This window comes from Salmo salar, chromosome ssa28 (assembly GCF_905237065.1).
Source record: "Salmo salar chromosome ssa28, Ssal_v3.1, whole genome shotgun sequence".
In the NCBI taxonomy this organism is placed as follows: domain Eukaryota; kingdom Metazoa; phylum Chordata; class Actinopteri; order Salmoniformes; family Salmonidae; genus Salmo; species Salmo salar.
This window is the reverse complement of record NC_059469.1, coordinates 15451914-15474102: the sequence shown is the minus strand read 5'-3', so window position 1 is coordinate 15474102 and position 22189 is coordinate 15451914. Positions and strand designations below refer to the sequence as shown.

Below are 22189 nucleotides of genomic sequence, written 5' to 3'. Positions count from 1 at the left end.
AACCATGTGTATGTGACCAGTACATTTGATTTTGATTTGATTTAACTGCAAAAAGTAATTTGACAAAAGCTGGACGCTTTCTATCCATGACCCGGCAGAACTCAGGGTGAAATAGTCCATTATAAATATGAACCAGTCCGCGGGTGATTAATTACACTTGTTTCTACTAATTATGATACAACTGTGGATTATATTAATACATTATTTATCTATTATGAATTATTATTTGGCTTTATGGATTAATTTACATATTTGGAGGCCTTTTCTGTAAACAATGTGGCCTCATTAACCTGGGCACAGTGGCCAAGCAAAAACCCCTTCCCTCCCCATTTGTTTTGCAACTTTGAAGCTTCCCACATATTTTGCTTGTCACAACTTCCGCCGAAGTCGGCCCCTCTCCTTGTTCGGGCTGCGTTCGGCAGTCACGTCCTGACCATAGTAAGTTGTTAGTTTCTATGGTAGAGTGGTCAGGGCGTGACAGACATCACCGGCTTTCTAGCCATCGCCGCTCCATTCTTCAATTATCTATTGGTTTTGTCTTGTTCCATTCACACCTGGTTTGCATTCCCCAATCACACTAATTGTATTTATTCCTCTGTTCCCCCTCATGTCTTTGTGTGAAATGATTTGTGTGTTACGTGTTGTATGCACTAGGCTAAGCGTTTGTTATTTTCCGTGTGTTTTCACGAAGCTTATTTGTATTGCTATACATTTATGTTGTGTGACATTTGTGCGCGCTATACACTTTGCCTTGTTGGCTGGAGGAGGTTTTTGCCGCAGCTGCGTCCATCTGTATATCTCTCCTGCCGTAATAAAGTGTGCGCCTGTTCACAATTCTCTGCTCTCCTGCACCTGACTTCGCCACCAGTACGCACACGCCTGACATTGCTGCTGCTGGACCAACCTGCTGAAGCAAGACAGAATGACAGCGATGAGCTGAGCAACCCATGACAGCTTGAACCACCCAGTTTATAATTCCAGCTCACAAGGGCCCTTGATGATGTGAGGCCTGAAGCAGTTGCCTCTTCTGCCTAATAGTAAGTCTGCCACTGCTTCCAAGCATAATGATCAGGAAAATACCCAAGAGGACTCTGTCCCAGTGGGAGTACGATTCATGGAGAAAGTGGATCCATGTCTTTTGGCATCTATTTGTGGTAAGAACGAGTTGGATTCTGTCAATTTGGTCAAAGTATCCAAAGGTGGATTTTTTTTGGTGTGTGTCTGCTGCTCAGAGGGAGAGTGCGCTGCGTGTTTCAAGACTCGGGACGAAAGCGGTGTCCTGCTTTGCTCTCCGGAGCAGAGTGCCGCTTAAAGCAGTGATAACTGGGTTGGGGTCGAGTGTTAAGGTGGATCAATTGAAGTTGGCAATCCCTGGTGTCTGTGATGCACGCTGTTTGGTGTGACACAGACCCGGTGGTGAGCACGAGACTGACGAGACCCTGTCTGTCCTTCTGAGTTTTGATGCAGTGTTTCCAGGCTAAAATCATGTTAGGGTATGTAAGTTATCCTGTGAGAGCTTTGTTCCAAACCCACTAAGGTGTTTCAGGTGCCAAGTTTATGATCATATTGCAGCAGTATGTAGAAGGGAGATTCCGAGGTTTGAGAAGTGTGCAGGAGGGCATGGGGCAAAAGTGTGTAGTTTTGGTGAAGAAATTGGAGAGTTTCAATTGTGGGGGTGGCCATGTTGCTGGGAATCAGAAATGTTCTGTGCAAGGAGACAGATTGAAGTTTCCAGGGTGAAAGCAGTGCAGAAAGTGTCATGTGGAGGCAGTTAGGAAAGTATAGGATGGTCGGCAAAGGGTAAGGGAGCCTGAGAGGATCACTGAGTAGTAGACCAGTACAGAGTGACCCAAACAGTTTGTGCTTTAGTAAGGTTGGCTTCTTGGCGTTTATTGCTGTGGTCATTAACTGTACCTCACAGATGGAAGGGAAATCCTCCCCTAAAAAATATTTTTATATGGAACTCGGTCCAGCTTTCAACTTACTCTTGAAAGTTGTAATAGTAGAATGACATTTGTTTTATTGGCTAGTGCATCATCAGCTTTCCTCTTGTCATGTCAGTGATTGGATACCTTAGAGAGCTATTTATTCAGTATATTTCTATATTCAGTGTAGTGTTCTTTATACAGTATGGTGCACTCCACTGGATTAATCCCAGGTCAGTGCTCCAAGTCAGGACCAAAGCTTTTGCTATTTTTCAAATGACCACAAGAGAACAGCATAAAACTTGTAGAGCAAAGCCTGTTGATACAACCCTGCTATCTATTCTTTGATAATACAGTATGAAACATTAAAAGAAAAGAGTTTACAGGATAGATTAATAAACTGCTTATTTGTGAAGGTATCATTGCATAGAAATGTTTTTAATGTCATATTTATATATAACTCACATAACCACATTTTCTGGTGTCACCCAACATTTCTATTCCCCAGAGTTTCGTGATGACCCATAGAGAAAGAACGCCCCTGTCCAGGTAACAAACCACTGTCAATCAGTCCATGAATCCTCATACCTCATCCTTTGTCCTGTGCCCTTGTCATAGACATAACATTTATGTTGTAGCTCCAGGTAAATCTACTGTCCTGTAGATCTGATGTGGTAATGTAGGTTAGTTGGCACATTTGGTTTGATAACATAAATAGTAGCAGGTCTGGAAAACCCATCCCTCTCTTTCCCATGGTATGCGGTGGAGGAAAAACCCATTGTCTCATGTTCACACCAACACAATGGATCTGTGTAGGCAGGTCAGTGTTGCTCTGCGGTGACACAAGGGCCTGGCTTGTACTTCCTGACAATCAAAAATGTATTACTGGAATGATATAAAGTTTTTATGTTCCTGTGTTCCAGCCAGTGGAGACTGGTAAGGAAATGACAGCTCATATTAATGGCTGGAATGGAGTAAATGGAATGGTATCAAACATGTGGTTGATACCATTCCATTGCGTATTCCACCCATTACCATGAGCCGTCCTCCCCTCAGCAGCCTCCACTGCTCCCAGCGTAGTGTTTTAATTAAATAATATGGCTTGTTTGTTAATTAAGAAATAATGCCCGGGGAGGTGTGGTATATGACCAATATACCACGGTTAATGGTTGTTCTTATGTACAACGCAACAGGGAGGGCCTGGACACAGCCCTTAGCCGCGGTATATTGGCTATATACCACAAACTCCCGAAGTACCTTATTGCTATTATAAGCTGGTTACCAAGGTAATTAGAGCAGTAACAATCAATGTTTTGTCATACCCGTGGTATACGGTCTGATATACCACGACTGCCAGCCAATCAGCATTCAGGGCTCGACCCACCCAGTTTATAATTCTAGTTGTGTAAGGCTCAGAGATAGATGATGGGTGTATGGATGTTCTACTGAATGTTAAGTACAGAGATAGGGATGAGGCAGAGGGCAGGGCATGAGATCTACATTTTTATACAACAACAAATAATAGGGAGCAGCCTTAATGTGATGAGGTTGTTTTAGAAAGTGCTCATCAGGGTTCCGTTTCAATTCCAGTCAAGTTAATCAAGTCCATGGCCGTTGTGGTCCAGCGGTTACAGTGACTGACCCTGGCACGCCGCACACGTATGCCGGAGTCGGCATGGGTTTGAATCCGTCCCACTACCCTTTGACTCACCCTCTCCCATCTTTCCAACACTTTACTATCTCTTAAATAAATAAATAAATTACGAAAGGAGTGGGTCTGCACCACTCCTTAAAACATACCTTTAGAAAGTAAACCAAATTCTCATTCCAAATGTTCCTAATTGAAAAGCATTATAGAGAATAGGAATTGGAATTTCAGTCTACTTCCTGAATTGACTCGCATTTCAGTGGTGCTCATGCATTTTACCTGGCATTGCAAGTGACAAAAGGATCTTTCCTTTTAAGGCTGCATAATTTGTAATTGACAAATTATTCAAGGGTTTTTTTGTGTGTAGTACACACAACGTATTGCCAAAAGTAAAACTTTCCCTGCACAGGGACTCCATATCTTCAATGAATGACAAATACAGTATAGATAAACTTCCTCCTTGACCTCGCTGTTACAGTACATACAGCTTTACACTCTTCTCAGAAACCATTACTCACGCCACTCCCTTCTCCTCAGCTTCATTGGTTTGGTCATGGTCCGATACAGAGAAAAGATTATATAGCCTTCACAGATCCACTAAAATAACAGAAAGTAAGTTTAGCAAAGGTAACAATGCTTAAGTGAAGTGGTGAATCAGTTGACTCATAAGAACTCTAATCTTATTCAATATGCACAGGATGTTCAACCGCTTGATACAATATGTCAATTCTTTGGGTAACTTTATGAATGCACATTGTATTTTCCAAGCATATTTTTCTTTATGACTAAATGTTTATTCTAATCAACAAACATTCTGACATGTCCTGGTCATTAATCTTATCGGGATCTGTATTGTTTTTGTTTCAGTGGTGTGTTATTCACATTTGAGGATTAGAAATCAGGGCTGGCAGTCACTGTTACCCTCTCTCAGGTGTGGCTGCCTGGATGAGGTAAGGAACATTCTGCATGTGACCATTCTGCAGGATGTGAATGAAAATAAAAAATATTCCTGTTTCCTCAACCTCAACAAAAAGTGTTTATGAGGCTCATTGAGAGGTAATTATTAACACTATTTGTTTCCCACTTTGACTACACCTGTGAGTGTTTGCCACACACACACACACACACACACACACACACACACACACACACACACACACACACACACACACACACACACACACACACACACACACACACACACACACACATTTCATGGGCAATACCCTTCTATTGTTATTATGTCTTAGTTAACATATTTCATATAAACACATTTACTGGAGACGAAGGAGTCACAAAGTGGCTATAAACATGTACTGTTATTTCACATCAGGTTACAAATACAATAAGATTAAATACATTCATCTACAGTAAAATATGTATTATGTTAATACACTATACAGTTTACAGCAAAAGTGGGTGGTGAAGTATCCAATGCCATTTTTTAAAATCATGAGTCAAAATGCACATAATATAATGTAATGTAATATATAATAATGTAATAATGTAAATAATGTAATATATAATAATAATAAAAAATATAATATATGCCGTTTAGCTGACGCTTTTAAGCGACTTACAGTCATGTGTGCTGACATTTTACATAATGGGTGGTCCCGGGAATCGAACCCACAATCGTAGCATTGCGAGAGCCAGCCACATGCCTGATACAAACAAAACCAAAGGCCTGCACACACAGTTTCCATCTTTCAAAGGTCCCCCCATTACCTACCTCCTCAATAGTATTCTACCAGCCTCATTATCATATTCTCTACCAGTACCAAAAAACGAAGATGGCAACAAAGCTGGTATAGGAATTGTTTTCTATTTGTGCAGATTTCCAACACTTTTTGATAGTAAAGGCCCTCAGAATACTGTGATATTCTGTATGGCCATAATATGGCCAAAAATTCTGAGTGATAATAAGAAAAGGTAAGTTAAGGTTCCAGGTCATGAACTGACTGGAGGAAAGGATTTCACCAAAGTGTTAGTGGTATTTGAAAGTACAATGCACGTGCCATGCATAAGCTTTTCTGGCAGGTCGCTGGTAAAACAGTGCCACGCACGGCTCTGGTTCCTCCTCTGCTATTGTCTGTTGTTGAGCAGAGACGCTGATGCTTGGATAGATAACGTGTCTGGTTGGAATAGGGCACATACAGTACCAGTCAAAAGTTTGGACACCTACTCATTCAAAGGTTTTCCTTTATTTTTTACTATTTTCTACATTGTAGAATAATTATGAATACATCAAAACGATTAAATAACACATATGGAATCATGTAGTGAAAAAGTGTATGTGCGTGCATGCTTACAGGATTACGTACCTGCATACAGAATGTGCATGCATATGATGTGCTCATGCACGTGTTTGTCCTGTAAGACAGTGTGCAAATCCTCCCAGAAACAGCCAGTTACCCACTTGTGTCCCGTGTCCAGCCCAGCAAGGCACATGTGGCTCTGCTCCAGGTGTTTCACCAAAGTGTTCTTGGTATTTCAAGGTAGAATGACAGGTTGCTGGCATGTCAGTCCCAGTGCCATGCCCAGCTCGGGTTCCTTCTCAACTATTGTCTGTTGTTGAGCAGAGATGCTGATGCTTGCATAGATAAGGTGTCTGGTTGGAATAGGGTAAATGTTGAGGCCGTCTGCTCTCTTACTGGTCCTTACTGCTGAATAGTGTCTGTTCCAGGTACATAGGAGTCAAAATAACAATACTGGAGGCGATGGTGACCTGCACACTGTCAAAAAAAGGAATACATTCAAAACTGAGGCTTAAATGCTAAATAAATGTGTTTGTTTGTACATCATGGTGCCCAAAAAATCATGCAAGAAAGTGCATAAATAAAAGTTGAAAACAAAAAAGAAACATTTCGGCCTCAGGCCATCTAAAGTCCATCCTCAGCATCCGGTTGGAACAGGGCACATAGCTACAATATTCACTGCCAAACACACATTTTTATATACAGTATATCAACTACATAGACCAGGAATAGATTTTGTCTATTTAAAATATATTTTTGTATTGCACTGCAGACATGGATGACAGTTAGATATTTCCTGCCATTTTGTCTGTAGGTTCCCCAAGTAAAATCCATATCCTATTACCTCTGAGTTCTTATCTGCAAACATTTTGTGAAAGTTAATGGGAACAGCCTAGGGGAACAGCCTTCTAATTAAATTCTGGTCATTACTAACTTCACATTCCCTAATCAGTATCTAACACAGTAACATTTATAAAATATTGACATGAGAAATACATTTTAAATATGAATTAGTACCTGAAATTATTCAACACAGGGATGTAGCATCAGCTTGAGTCAGTTGTAATGAATAAGCTGGTGAGCTCTATAGTCCCTTATAGGAATTCCTAGACATTACAAATCAAACTACGCACAAACAGACATCAATATAGCACACTGATCGTATTATCACATTCAGAAAAAAGTATAGCATATTGCTTGCTGGTAAACATTATGATGCTGTATTATTATTTAGTTATGGCACTCAGTGAAGGCTGCTGAGGGGAGAACGGCAAATGGAATAGCATCAAATACCTGGAAAACATGTTTGATGTATTTGATACCATTCCATCTCTTCTGCTCCAGCCATTTCCACTAGCCCGTTCTACCCAATTAAGCTGCCACCAACCACCTGTGATGGCACGAAGACACATTTAATTCTATCCCAGTCTCAGATAAAGATGTAAAAGTACTATACGTCCTCCAAGACTTATGATTACGGAATGTCATCCAATTTGTATGATATTGTACGACCGGGTAAGACATATGATACTATACTTCCTCCAATTCTTATGACATTGTACCACCAATATTCATTTCACAATGAAATGTACCATAAAGTAAAATAACATACTAATTGGAGGGGTACAAATTTACATCCCAAATGCTACGAATTGCACTGAGGCCAGGTTGCATAGAGAGGAGCTCACTACAGCTGAATCACATTAATATCCACATTCCGTAGATGGCAGCTAAAAATCGATGCACGAAAGGTGATAGTGTGTTTTTTTTTTTTTTTTGTCAGATGAGTGAGCTTTAGGTCGCTAGTACTGTTGTGGGCGGAATCGGCATGGTTACATTGCACTTCTAAATTAAATGCCTAAAATGAAACGGTAAAGTGTATTATAGCATCAATGTCACTACTATTACACCTCTATGAGGTGCATGCGTGCATATGTGCATGCGTGCTTACACTGCAAAACCTTGAAACATGTGACACGTTTATAACCTAAATGTCTGTATTTAAAACAAACAATAGACATTTAGATTAGCCAATAAGACAGACATTTTAGAATGGAAAGTTAAAAAGCAAAAAAAATATAGATACGTTAAATAGAAACAACTAGATTAATCATTTTAAAAGCTTCTATGAAAATCTATATAAATCAGAATTATACAACAGCGGGACTGATCCTACTGCCTTCTTAGACTCAAAAACCCTAAAGCAATTATCAGCAGACAAAAAAAGAATCATTAAAAACAGGTCTCCCAAAAATAAATATTAGACACTGTTAAAACAGCGCAGAGAAAAAGGAATGGATGGTTTTCCCACAGAATTCTGTTTAACATTTTGGGACAAAATCGCGCCCCTATTTACACAAATGACAACACACATCACTCAATTCAGTGCTTACTACTTCCATGTATCAAACAGTTATTTCAGTTATTAAAACCTGGAAAATCTGGAGAGTCCCTTGCTGATTATAGACTAATACGTTTAATAAATTGTGACAATAAAATAACAAAGCTTATAAGCAACAGAATGGCAAGAGTCTTACCAGACTTTATTCAAACAGGGTTTATAAAAAATGGATACCAAAAAAATACAAGAACATATTTCAGTTTAATAGAATACGCTAAAAAAACAAGACAGATTCATCAATAATGGCCATTGGAAAAGTATTTTGACCGTCTTGAACAGCCTTTTCTATTCAAAACTTTGGCAGCTTTCAACATTCCAACTGAAAGAATAAATGTAATAAAAATATTATATAAGTGTCCTAAAGCAAAATTATACACAAATAATACATTGTCAGATGAAATTGCTTTAGAAAGGGGCACAAGACAGGTATGTCCTCTCTCCCTCCTCCTGTTTGCACTGGCAATTGAACCGCTTGCAGAAATAATTAGACATGACCCAAACATAATAAGTATTGGTAAACATTAATATATACTAAAGTTATTTGCAGATAATCTCCTGATATACCTCACCAATACTGAACTCAATGCCTCCCCGCTGATAATATTTTCAGAATACTCAAAAATCTCAGGATATCAAATGAATGTGGAAGAAAAACAAAATAATGGCAATAGGAAAAATAAAACTGATGATCTACAACAATCGACAGGTAGCCTAGTGGTTAGAAGGTTGCAAGATCGAATCCCCGAGCTGACAAGGTAAAACTGTCGTTCAGCTCCTGAAAAAGGCAGTTAACCCACTGTTCCTTGACCGTCATTGAAAATAAGAATTTGTTCTTAACTGACTTGCCTAGTTAAAGGTGAAATTTAAAAAAAATACTTTGGATTCTTATCCTGTCACAGCTGCCTGAAGAATGGGACCAAAGCGCGTGTGTATCGTTCCACATTTTATTATAACTGTGAAACTATGCAAGACATACAAAATTAACTAATGAACAAAACAACAAACCATGACGAAGAGATGCAACATACACTTACTCAAAATAATCTCCCACAAAACCTAGTGGGAAAAACAACAACTTAAATATGATCCCCAATTAGAGACAACGATGACCAGCTGCCTGTAATTGGAGATCACCCCCCCAAAAAAACATAGAAATATAAAAAATAGAACCCCACATAGAAATACATAAACGAGACAAAAAACCCAACATAGAAAAAAGAAACTAGAACCAACAGACATAAATAAACTAGACAAAACCCTCTGTCACGCCCTGACCTACTCTACCATAGAAAAATAAAAGCTTTCCATGGTCAGGACGTGACACTACCACCCCCGAAGGTGCGGACTCCGAACGTACAACCCCAAACAACAACAAAAAAAACAGGGAGGGTTAGGGTGGGTGTCTAATGTCGGTGGCGGCTCTGGTGCAGGACGAAGAACCTCACATCCCGCGGATCCTCCTGTATCTGAGGCGGTTCTGGGGCGGGACGAAGAACCATCTCATCCTGCTTATCCACCAGCATAGGAGGTGGCTCCGGTCCCCCGCTCCGCTAGCTGATCCCTCCGCTTTCGTGTCACCGGACCGCGGATCATCGCCGGAGGCTCCGGACTGCAGACCGCCGCTGGAGACTCCGGACCGTCGCTGGAGACTCCGGACTGCAGACCGCCGCTGGAGGCTCCGGACTGCGGGCCGTCTCAGGAGGCTCCGGACTGCGGGCCGTCTCAGGAGGCTCCGGACTGCGGGCCGTCTCAGGAGGCTCCGGACTGCGGGCCGTCTCAGGAGGCTCCGGACTGCGGGCCGTCTCAGGAGGCTCCGGACTGCGGGCCGTCTCAGGAGGCTCCGGACTGGGAGCCGTCTCAGGAGGCTCCGGACTGGGAACTGTCGCCGGAAGCTCTGGACTGGGAATGCGCACTGGAGGCCTGATGCATGGGGCTGGCACAGGTGGCGCCAGACTGGTAACACGCACCTCAGGGCTAGTGCGTGGAGCAGGAACAGGACACACCGGACTGGACAGGCGCACTGTAGGCCTGATGTGTGGTGCTGGCACAGGTGGCACCAGACTGGACAGGCGCACTGGAGGCCTGATGCGTGGGGCTGGCACAGGTGGCACCAGACTGGTAACACGTACCTCAGGGCGAGTACGGGGAGCAGGAACAGGACACCCCGGACTGGGCAGGCGGGGAGCTGACTCAGGTGGCATCTGACGGCTAACATGCTCCTCAGGGAAAATGCCGTACATACTACGCCAATCCAACAGCTCTCTCTCATCACCCCCTCCACTATCTCACAGTACTCCTCGCTCAGTCTCTCCCAGTATTCCTCTTCGCTCTGACTCACCCCTCGGCTTCGCCGACCAACCCGTGTGCCCCCCCCAAAAAAATTATTGGGGCTGCCTTTCGTGCTTCCGTCGTTGCCGTGCTAGTTTCTCGTATCGTCGCCGCTCTGCTCTCGCTGCTTTAATCTCCTCCTTCGGACGGCGATACTCCCCGGCCTGCCTCCAGGGTCCTTTCCCGTCCAGGATTTCCAGCCCTGTCCATTTGTCCTGACCACGCTGCTTGGTCCTTTGGTGGTGGGAGATTCTGTCACGGCTGTCTGAAGTATGGGACCAAAGCGCAGCATGTGTATCGTTCCACATTTTATTATAACTGTGAAACTATGCAAGACATACAAAACAACAAACCGTGACGAAGAGGTGCAACATACACTTACTCAAAATAATCTCCCACAAAACCTAGTGGGAAAAACAACAACTTAAATATGATCCCCAATTAGAGACAACGATGACCAGCTGCCTGTAATTGGAGATCATCCCAAAAAACCCAACATAGAAATACAAAAACTAGAACCCCACATAGAAATACATAAATGAGACAAAACTCCCAACATAGACAAAACCCTCTGTCACGCCCTGACCTACTCTACCATAGAAAAATAAAAGCTTTCTATGGTCAGGACGTGACATATCCCCTACATTTGAAGTCTGTGGCATACGGAACTGTAATTAGCATAATAAAAAAATCCCCATCAAAATTTGTCAATTTAAACTATTTTTTGTTGCATGGGCTGCGTCTCAATCCACTGCATCTGCGGATGTCGCCCTTCCGCATCTCTGGTGAAAGGTGGCAGAGCTAGAGCGGTGTTTGTCAGACCATGAGACATCGCGAAAATCGGTCTTCGGCCTACAAACTATTCTCAGTTTTGCTCTACCACCCCCACAAGCTTCACCTGTTTGAAATTCACTGCTCGAACCTTACAGATACTTGTATGTGTGTGGTACATAGATGAGGTAGTCATTAAAAAAATCATTTTTAAACACTATTATTGCACACAGAGTCCATAACACAGGGGTTGAATACTTATTGACTTAAGATACTTCAGGTTTTCATTTTTTATTAATCTGTACAAATTTTGAAAAAAGTTATTTCATTTTGACATTATATGGTATTGTGTGTAGGCCATAACATCTCTATTTAATCCATTTTAAATTCAGGCTGTAACACAACAAAATGTGGAAAAAGTCAAGGGATGTGAATCATTTTTAGGCACTGTATACCTCCTAAGTGTTCAGATTTTAAACATTAGTGTTTACTTTCCCATCGTCCTGTTTAGAGTGCATTTCGTCATTAGAAATTGACGTGACTTTTATTCTTATCATTTTTAGGAATGTCTGTCACCTTACCTATATTTCAGCACAACTGGAACGGACATTTGATTCAATAAATATTTTCAATCGCATGGTGTTATTGCTACTCGACTGTGAGTTAATTTCCATGAACTCTCTCAGAGTGAAAAATATGTGGGAGGGGCCAAATTATCATATTTCCCAAAATGCTTTGTTGCAGGTGGATTTTTTTTTAATAGTTTGTTTTAATATTTATGTTTCCTCATGCACATTGATTGGTGAATTAATCTTATAAATTTTTCTAAAATAATCCAATCTGTGAGGGGTGGATTTATTGCACCTATTACTTGTTGATACAGTTTAGATGATTTAGGTAGTTTTCACCACAGCAGTCATCCCGAGTGCAGGTTGTGGGGGATAAAATATTTCAAGTCATGGATATTCTCCCTCTGGCTGGATTCCGATAGGAATTACCAATCACTTCACAAACCAGTGTATTGTGATTTGCAGGTCTGATTTGGCCCATGATCCAATATTTTCAGACCACAATGTCGAGGATAACTAGGCCATAACGAAAGGCCTTATGAAATGTATAATATGTGGTCATAGAGGGTTTACTTTTAATTTAAACACATTCACTTAGGCAGTCACTTGGTGAAGGCTTCAGGAATGGAAGGAATTGAAAGCAACATCCACGTAAAAAACACTGTCATAGGCGGGTATCTCTGAATAAACGTGTTCATGTGTTTAAAAAGTTTAACAGGCAGCGAATAAACATGTTCTGGTGTTTACAATCTAAACACTGTGACACGTTTTCATTGAAATTCTAAATGCCTTGACGCTTTTGAAGTTATACTATGCAGAAATCACGCTGCCATTTTCTGGTTGCTAAAACTCTAACAATTCGCCTAATTTCAGTTTATGTGAAAAAATAACATAGTATAATGTAGAGAATCATTGTACCATCTAAATCTCTGTGAAATATATTTTCCATAACCAAAAATGTTGTTGTTTCAGCTGCTTGAAGCTGGTGAACAAAACTGAAAGAAAAATAAGAAATCTACCACTTCTACGTTATATATATATATATATATCTCTCATTTTTTTGTGAATTTGTTCGGGTCCCCCAAAAAGTTACATTTTTCCACTTTGAAAAATGTTTAGTTATGTGTTCAGATCCTAAACACTTGGTTTTACAGTGTATGTACATGCATGTTCACACACGTTACGTTGTCCCCATAAGACAGTGAGTAAATCCTCCCAGAAACAGCCAGTCATCCCCCTCGTGTCCTGTGTCCCGTGTCCAGCCCAGCGAGGCACATGTGGTTCTTCTCCAGGTGTTTGTTGACGTCCACTCAGGTCCTGACAGAGCTGACCTTTACTGACGGAGTCTGGGGGAGGGGTCCTGGCACCCCTTCAGACGCTCCCAAAGCCTGCACCCCTCAGATCCAACCCCCTATCACCACCCTCACTTTGAAGAGACACCTGGGACTGTCTCCCCCATCTAGTCATGACGGGGGAAATTAGAACCGGATGACAGGTGTGGAGTGATTGCACATGCAGCAGGAGGATTTTTATTAGGAGTCAGATAAACAGAGCCAGGGCCAGAGGTCTGTGGCAGCCAGGGGAAACAAAACAATTTGGCCCAGTTAGAAAGGTGCAAATGAGGAAGGTTGGTACTAGTAGATTATTAAATCAAATTTTATTTGTCACATACAACAGGTGTAGACCTTACCGTGAAATGCTTACTTACAAGCCCTTAACCAACAATGCAGTTCAAGAAATAGAGTTAAGAAAATATTTACTAAATAAACTAAAGTAACACAATAAAATAACTATAATGAGGCTATACACAGGGGGTACCGATGCCGAGTCAATAGGCGGGTGTACATGTCCTCTGTATCATCACAACTTTTGGAGATATTTCAACAAAGCTATTTTGTGGTAAATTGATAACATTTGACATTTTGAAAATGTTTTTTAAAATATACAAGTAGGAAAGCCTCAAAATAAATAATCCACTTGTTTAGACAGAAACATTTTGATACTGATACCAGGGGCCAGATATCTGGGGCTAGTTACCCCTTTATGGTTAGCGCTAGTTTATGCTAACTTGCTAGCTAGGAACTTCATTAGTAGTAAATGCTAGCCAGCTAGCTAGTTAGCATAAACTGCTAGGACGGCTAGCTAGCAACCTTACTACCAGATCGTTTGAGGTAAAATACTGTAATAAAACAGCAGGGAGCAGGGAGCAGGCCTCGAACCCTCGACCTTCTTGCCCGAAGTACAGCGCGCTATCGACTGTGCCGCAAAAGCATCCTCAAGCGGCAGAGTCAATATCCGCGCTTATAAACACAGGATCGTTACAATACATTAAAAAGATAACGTAACTTAATAGCAGTTGTAAATGTTTCCACTAGTGACTGATAGCTTTACAGTTAATGTTACTTTATAGCCTTTTAGCTATTTTACACAGCATTTTATGTCATATAGCTAGATAGCTAGCTACATTTTTAAGAGCAAGCTTTTCAATTGGCATCTCTCCCTCTGTTTTAAGTCACAGGAGGGGACTGGATTCGATGTGAGCAGTGCAGGTGGTGGGACTGGAGTTGGGACTGGATTAGATGTGAGCAGTGCAGGAGGTGGGTTCGTGAGTTGGGACTGGATTCGATGTGAGCAGTGCAGGAGGTGGGTTCGTGAGTTGGGACTGGATTAGATGTGAGCAGTGCAGGTGGGTTCGTGAGTTGGGACTGGCTTAGATGTGAGCAGTGCAGGAGGTGGGTTCGTGAGTTGGGACTGGCTTAGATGTGAGCAGTGCAGGAGGTGGGTTCGTGAGTTGTGCTCCAATTTGACTGGGGATAGTTTTATTTGTGACATATGTACAAATTAGAAATATGCAATAGCAGAGCATAAGAGATGCATCAATGTTACACTGAATTAATTAGTTAAGTTATTGTTATTAAATGTTATATTCCAAGTTATATTCCATTCCAATGAATACTTTTTTGTATGAATTAAAAACAACTATTGAAAACCTTTTGCTCCTGAATGTCATTTTAACATTTTAGTGCAATTGTACATAATGGATTGTACAGAAAAGAAACAACAAAGAAAGAACAAAGACAATTAATGTGCAGGTGAGTTAAAAAGAGGGACTTTACAAAAAAATGGCCAATTATTTCCCTTTATAGTTTATTTGCCTAAGCATGACCTTCATCCACATACCAATTATTTTTCCAAACGTTGCTTTTTTGTGTCAGCAATTAGGGGGAGGGGGGGGCTAGTTACGCCCCTAGTACCCTATGCCTACAAATTAATCGATGAGTAAATGTAGTGCTAGCCTGCTGCCTACCCATTACCAAACCCTTGTTTAACTTTATACATTGATTTATTGGTTCATACTGAATACTGTACTATCCACCGTTTCTTCTGTAATTGATTGTTCTGGGTGGTGAACTGGGTGGTTAAAATTGACCGATATAAAAAAATCTATCGAAACCGTCCAATTCACTTCTAGACAAGGCATGCAAATATGTATTCCCTTTAGCCTACAGCCCACAGCCAGGTACAAAGCGCCACCGAGACGATGATGTTGTTGCATATGCCACGTGTTTTAAATATTTATTCACGTGCACAACCAACGAACTCAGTGCAACCTGGACCGTTCCGGCAGGCTGCTGGTGTGATAACCGACTCCGCCTCTTCTCCCAAAGTATAAATTGTACTCACGCAGCCGATAGAGTGTAAAACAAGAGACTGGAGAGGAGACCATTACCAACGAAAAAAAATAGGTCAATAATCTCAGACATGGGAGACCAGATGCGCTATGCCATCAGTGTCCGGATTATTGGAGTGATGCACAAAGAGGCATCTAAAATCAAGGTAAACCACTATATAAACTAATAGTGTAATGTGTCTGTTGTTTGTGTGTGTTATTCCATTTGTGTGAATATAAAGTTATAAATGTTTCCTTATATCTGTATTCGTTGAATTTTTACATAATTATAAATTAATGTCATAAAAACTAATTCTACAGATGTTTATGACCTCCGTTCTGTGGTCTGATGAGAGTGAAGTCATTGTCTACAGATCATTGTTGGATTTTAAGGAGTTTCACGTAAGTTTAAAACTTAACCTGTACTTCAATAAAGAAAATAAAAAAGTAATTATTCATCTTTATCAGCGGATGTGTTGACAATTTGTCATTCAAAACCACTATCCCTACTTTTATTTCAACAGAGGCAATTGAAGAAGAGGTTTCCCCTTGAGAATCCTTTCCGCAAGAGAGACCGAGTGATTCCCAAATTCAGAGGTAAATCAACAACATCACAAAAGTCTCATCTTTGCCTCACAATCTACCCCCAAGCAATTTCAACTCTCCTTCATCACTCTCCTATCTCACCTCCTCAGGTTCAGGTTGTTCTTCTTCCTATTTTATTCCTATTTTTTATTTAACCTTTATTTAACTAGGCAAGTCAGTTAACAACACATTCTTATTTACAATGAAGGCCTACCAAAAGGCAAAAGGCCTCCTGCGGGGACAGGGCTGGAATTAAAAATAAAATAAAATAAAAATATAGGAAAAACACACATCATGACAAGAGAAACAATACAACACTACATAAAGAGAGACCTAAGACAACAACATAGCAAGACAGCAACACATGACAACACAGCATGGTAGCATCACAAAACATGGTACAAACATTATTGGGCACAGACAACAGCACAAAGGGCAAGAAGGTAGAGACAACAATACATCTTTCAAAGCAGCCACAACTGTCGTAAGCGTGTCCATGATTGAGTCTTTCAATGAAGTGTCCTAACTCAATGAAAAAGTGTAACCCTTCAATTAAAAAATATAGAAAACATTTTCCATTCTTTCTCTTCACTAAATATGGAAGACATTTTCCTTTCTTTCACTGCAAATACTGAGTGCGGAGCTGACCTTTTTCATTTTCCTCTTCTGTCTACCCCAGCCATAGCTATGAGGAGAAAGATCCAGGAGAAGGATCCTAGTTGGTCAATGCGTCGGATGAATTTACTGGAAAACTACTGCAGCAAGCTGCTCAGGTGTGACTCCGTGGTGAGCTGCAGTTCAGAGGTCACCCAGTTCTTTATGCCCAAAGACCACGACCTGCAGGCAGACTTCACCAAAAACAGGTAAACACTTTACAAACATCCCTCCTTTTTATGTGGGCGTTTCAGCCTATCAAGTCATTTTTCAGCCTTCTTATTTCACTACACTTATTATTAAAAATCGTACTGAATGAGACCGTCTACTCTACTTACTAAATGACAACAACATTTTATGCACCTAGCACTAGGGCCTTCTCATGAAAAATACTTTCAGAGTTGCAACTTGCAAGGTTGCCTCTGTTCCTCTGTCTAAAGAAACACCCAGCAGATAGAGATGGGCAAAACATTACTAAATACAATTACAAAATAGAATAAAGATCAATGCATAAAAATAAATGACAACATACTTAAATACTTAAAATACAGAAATACATTTGCAAGTTGCCAGCCGAACAGCAACAACATTCTCAGTAATGGTTACAGAAACGTTTTAGTTGCTATGACAGTGATATGTTGTTATTTATCTACCTTACTTGAATGCACTGACTGTAAGTCACTCTGGATAATTGTCTGCTAAATGACCAAAATGGAAATGGGAAAATGAACTGCAAAGCGCACTGGGTATTATTATTAGCCTTGTTCCGTTGCGAAGCTCATTAGAATACTATTCGGCATGCTTTGCAATTGTTAATTTTTACATATACATTTATATTTAGTTTAGCAGACGCTCTCATCACACCATAGTGGCATCCGAATTCTGATGTTAATGCAGGGTGAAAGGGGGGCACAAAATTGTGAACTGCAACAACAAAAAAAGTATAGAAAAGTATTTTGCATTTTGAAAATACAAATTACAGCTCTCGAAAGTATCTTGTTACAAAATACATTGGAATGTAGTTCAACCCAGTGTAATACAAATTACATAATACTCAGAAGTAATTGAAATGCATATTTCAAATACAAGTAACAAAAATACTGCCCATCTCTGCCAGCAGGTAAAACATTAACAATGTCTGTTGTCTCCTCTCCACAGCGTCATGATCCTACCATCGGAGGATGGGCTGGAGGACATGAGCGGGCAGCGTCTGAGCCTGGGCAATGTGACACACCCTTTTGTGAGCCAGTCTTACTGTTGTGTGGGGCCCTATGACACCAAGGACACTAAGAACAGGCCCTTTAAAGTGGCCTTGGGTGAGAGGCTGGACGTGCTCATCAAAGACCCAGCAGGTTAGAGTCCTCTTTGATCTAGTTTACAATTTGAACATAGGTTAGCCCACATTTAATTTCTCCCTCCACTGTTAACCTGGGATAGGCTCCACTTTCAAGCGTTGTGTGGAGAAGCATGGAAGTCAAGACTAGTCTAATTAAGATACATTTATGGGATAATAGATACTTGCATCCATCATTGTAAATAAGAATTTGTTCTTAACTGACTTGCCTAGTTAAATAAAGTTTAAATAAAATAAATATAAATCCTCGTATATACTGTCTCTGTTTATGTGTGTTCATTCAGGCTGGTGGCTGGTGGAGAACGAGGATAAACAGTTGGCCTGGTTCCCTGCTCCTTACCTGGAGATGTGTGAGGCAGAGAAGGATGAAGATGAATTGGATGGAATTCCCTTGGGGGGTAAGATACTTTTGAATCTATATTGATACATATCCTGTCCACAGTCCAAACTTAATCACAGTAAATGTTGTGAAAGTTTGTTTAATATACTAAGCCTACTATGGATTGCAGTTAGCTTATGGATAAACCATTCCAAACGTTCAGTTTTGTGGTTAGAAAATTCCACAGCCAGCCAAACACTAGGGGGAAGTCCTAAACTAGATACCATTTTTAAAATTTTATTTCACCTTTATTTAACCAGGTAGGCCAGTTGAGAACAAGTTCTCATTTACAACTGCGACCTGGCCAAGATCAAGCAAAGCAGTGCAACACAAACAACAACTCAGAGTTACACATGGAATAAACAAACGTACAGTCAATAACACAATAGAAAAAAATCTATATACAGTGTGGTGCAAATGAGGTAAGATCAGGGAGGTAAGGCAATAAATAGGCCGTAGTGGTGAAGTAATTACAATTTTTCATTTAAACACTGGAGTGATAAATAACCCTCATCCCAACATAGTAGAGAATGACCAGTGATGTATATAAACCCTTTTATTGCTGATGCTATGTATTGGCCATTGAGAGGCTTTTAAGCCACTGGTCGGCCATATTGGCACGCCATAGTAGGAGCAGTCCTCCACGGAGTACCACAGTATGAGTCATAATACCCATTAAAACCTAGTGGTCAAATAGGGAAATGGTTCCAATCATTTTTCCACCATTCATTCATTCATTCATTCGCCTGTATGAATGAATGGTGGAAAAATTATTGGAACCATTTCCCTGCTTGACTGCTATGTTTTATGGGTATTATGACTCCACTGTGAGGCTCTATACGATTGCATGTATTTAAGTATATCGTTTTTGTTGTTGTGGGGCCAGTAACATTTGTAATCTAAAACAATTATACTTTAAAAAAATGTTTTTATGTATTTTTTATTTGACCTATTTATGTTTAGCTCACATAATATAATGTACAAGTATGCATTAAGGTGACTGTAATAGAATACATGTGGCAAAACGAATATAGACATTAGTAAATGCATTTCTATAGCTTACAAAATATGCCGGCACGGTGTCCTCCAACACAGTGCCCCCTATCGGTCATGTAGTGTATATAAATCATGGAGAATGACAGACAGATTGCATTCCAGATTACAAGATTGCATTACAAAACGTTCTGTCATGGTTTTGAGATTTCTCAAGATCCAATATCAATAAATGCCCTGAAGGCTTGCTGTAGATGATGTAGAAAGGAATCTCTGTTTTAATCTGCTTCCTGGTTTGTCCCTCAGGAACTCTCTACTGCGCTGTGAGGAGTTACTCCACAAAGAAGCCCGACGAGGTGCCTGTTCCTATTGGCTCTGTGGTCGAGGTGCTGAGGAAATCAGACGACGGATGGTGGCTCATCAGGTATGTCAACTTGTAACCTGACTCTGTCTGCCTGTCTGCCTCTCAGAATGCTACACAGACAAAGCAACCAACACTGGTTGTTGGGTATGTAATACAAGACCATGCAAACAATGTACAACCTCTCATTGTCTTAGCTGAGATAGTGTGGCAGGAGGTATGTGGGAGGAACTGTTGAATGCATTGTTGCTCCAAACATGATTATGGCCACCAAAGGTTAATACCTGAAATAAAATGACATAAATCAGGGAATCCTGTGGTTTTCTTACAGAGGTATTTGGTAACTAATAACAGTAAGGAGAGTAGGGATAACATAACACTTGTTGGTGGTTCCCTTTGACAAATGACGATTGATGGTAACGAACAGCGCCACTTCAATGTTCTGTTAAGCAAAGACATGAGGGTCATGACCAGAAGATGTCCTCTAATCAAAAACAAACTCTTTGAACCCTGAGTGACACAACTCTTTTCCCCTCCAGGTATAATGGCAGAACGGGCTACTCTCCCTCCATGTACCTGCAGCCTTACAACAACCCACGTGCTGGCCTCCACAACCTGCAGAGGAAGCTGCACAGCTCCTCTCTCAATCTGGCAACCCACATGGACAGCTCTACTCTCAACTTGGCATCTAGCAGAGACAGCCAATCTGGCAACTGTTACCCACCCACCCTGTATGAGGAGACAGTGCTGCAGCAGCACACATCAACCCAGCCCAGGGATGATCCGTACCGGGCCTCCCGTCTCCAGAAGACCCGCTCTCTGGAGCTCCTGTCTGAGACCCGTCCCGACATGGCCGTCCCTCCATCCAAAAGAGGGAGAGAAGAGCTTGAGTCAAATCTGGATCCAGCAATCCGCAAGAGCAGCATCAGCTGGGCCAAGTCCTCCGACTCTGACATCAGCTCGTCAGGCCGGAATGTCAGGACGTCTTCTTCCAGCTGCAGTGAGGAGGAGTCCCAGAGCCCCCCAAACAGCCCCAGGTCTTCACCCCAGCCAAGGGAGAGCAACAATGGCCGCAGCATCCCAGATAAGAGTCTGTCAACCAGCCCTAGCTCCAGGTCTGAGACTGGGTCCTGTAAGATGCCCACCGCTGCACCCAGGGTGCCCCCGCGACCCAGAGCCCAGGAGATCCTGACCCGGTGTACCACCATGACCCGCAAGGCTGCCTTGGCCTCCAGAGGGAGGCTGTTCTCCCTGCAGGACCCCGTCCAGACCCACTAGAAAGGCTGGGAGCGGTGGTGGGGGAACTGGGTGATGGGGTTAGGGTTATGGGGAGCCGTGGGTGGTGGAGAGTGGGGTTTTTGGGGTTAGGATTACACTATTCTCTCCTGGTCGACTTTACATGAAGCGCAATACTTTGAGTATGGCTTGCAATAATAGGGTTACATTTGCATAAAAATGCCTATTCTGTATGTTACATTAACCATGATTCCATCCAACCATTTTTATGTGAGTAAAGTACCTGTTGAATTAAAAAACTCACTACAGGACTGATGGAAACGGTATAATTGTTAGTAAACTTTCTAAATCTCGACAGAACAAAATACGTAAGACGGGAATACGTTTTTGTCTGTGAAATACACTACATGACCAAAAGTATGTGAATACCTGCTCGTCGAACATCTCCTTCCAAAATCATGGTCATTAATATGGAGTTGGTCCCCCCTTTGTTGCTTTACCAGCCTAGTGGAAGGCTTTCCACTAGATGTTGTAGCAGTACTTCCATTCAGCCACAAGAGCATTAGTGAGGTCGGGCACTGATGTTGGGCGATTAGGCCTGGCTCACAGTCGGCGTTCCAATTCATCCCAAAGGTGTTAGATGGGTTTGAGGCCAGTCAAGTTCTTCCACACCGATTTCGACAAACCATTTCTGTATGGACCTCGCTTTGTGCACAGGGGTATTGTCATGCTGAAACAGTAAAAGGCCTTCCCAAAACTGTTGCCAAACAATTGGAAGCACAGAATCGCCTAGAATGTCATTGTATGCTGTAGCGTTAAGTTTTCCCTTCACTGGAACTAAAAACAGCCCTACACCATTATTCCTCCTCCACCAAACTTTACAGTTGGCACTATGCATTGGGGCAGGAAGTGTTCTCCTGACATCCACCAAACCCAGATTCGTCCATCGGACTGACAGATGTTGGATCGTGACTCATTACTCCAAAGAACGCATTTCCACTGCTCCAGAGTCCAATGGTGGCGAGTCTTAAACCACTCCAGCTGACGCTTGGCTTTG

At 41.5% G+C, this 22189-nt stretch overlaps 1 protein-coding gene across 1 annotated transcript; it reads left to right on the top strand.

The window, feature by feature from the left end:
- Window positions 1-15572: 15572 nt before the first annotated feature.
- Window positions 15573-21791, top strand: noxo1b (NADPH oxidase organizer 1b). Its single transcript, XM_014178968.2, has 8 exons — window positions 15573-15737; window positions 15892-15972; window positions 16095-16167; window positions 16835-17018; window positions 17968-18161; window positions 18448-18561; window positions 19842-19959; window positions 20436-21791. Exons 1-8 carry the CDS (start codon window positions 15663-15665, stop codon window positions 21172-21174), a joined length of 1578 nt encoding a protein of 525 aa, XP_014034443.1. The 5' UTR covers window positions 15573-15662; the 3' UTR covers window positions 21175-21791.
- The last annotated feature ends 398 nt before the right edge of the window (window positions 21792-22189 follow it).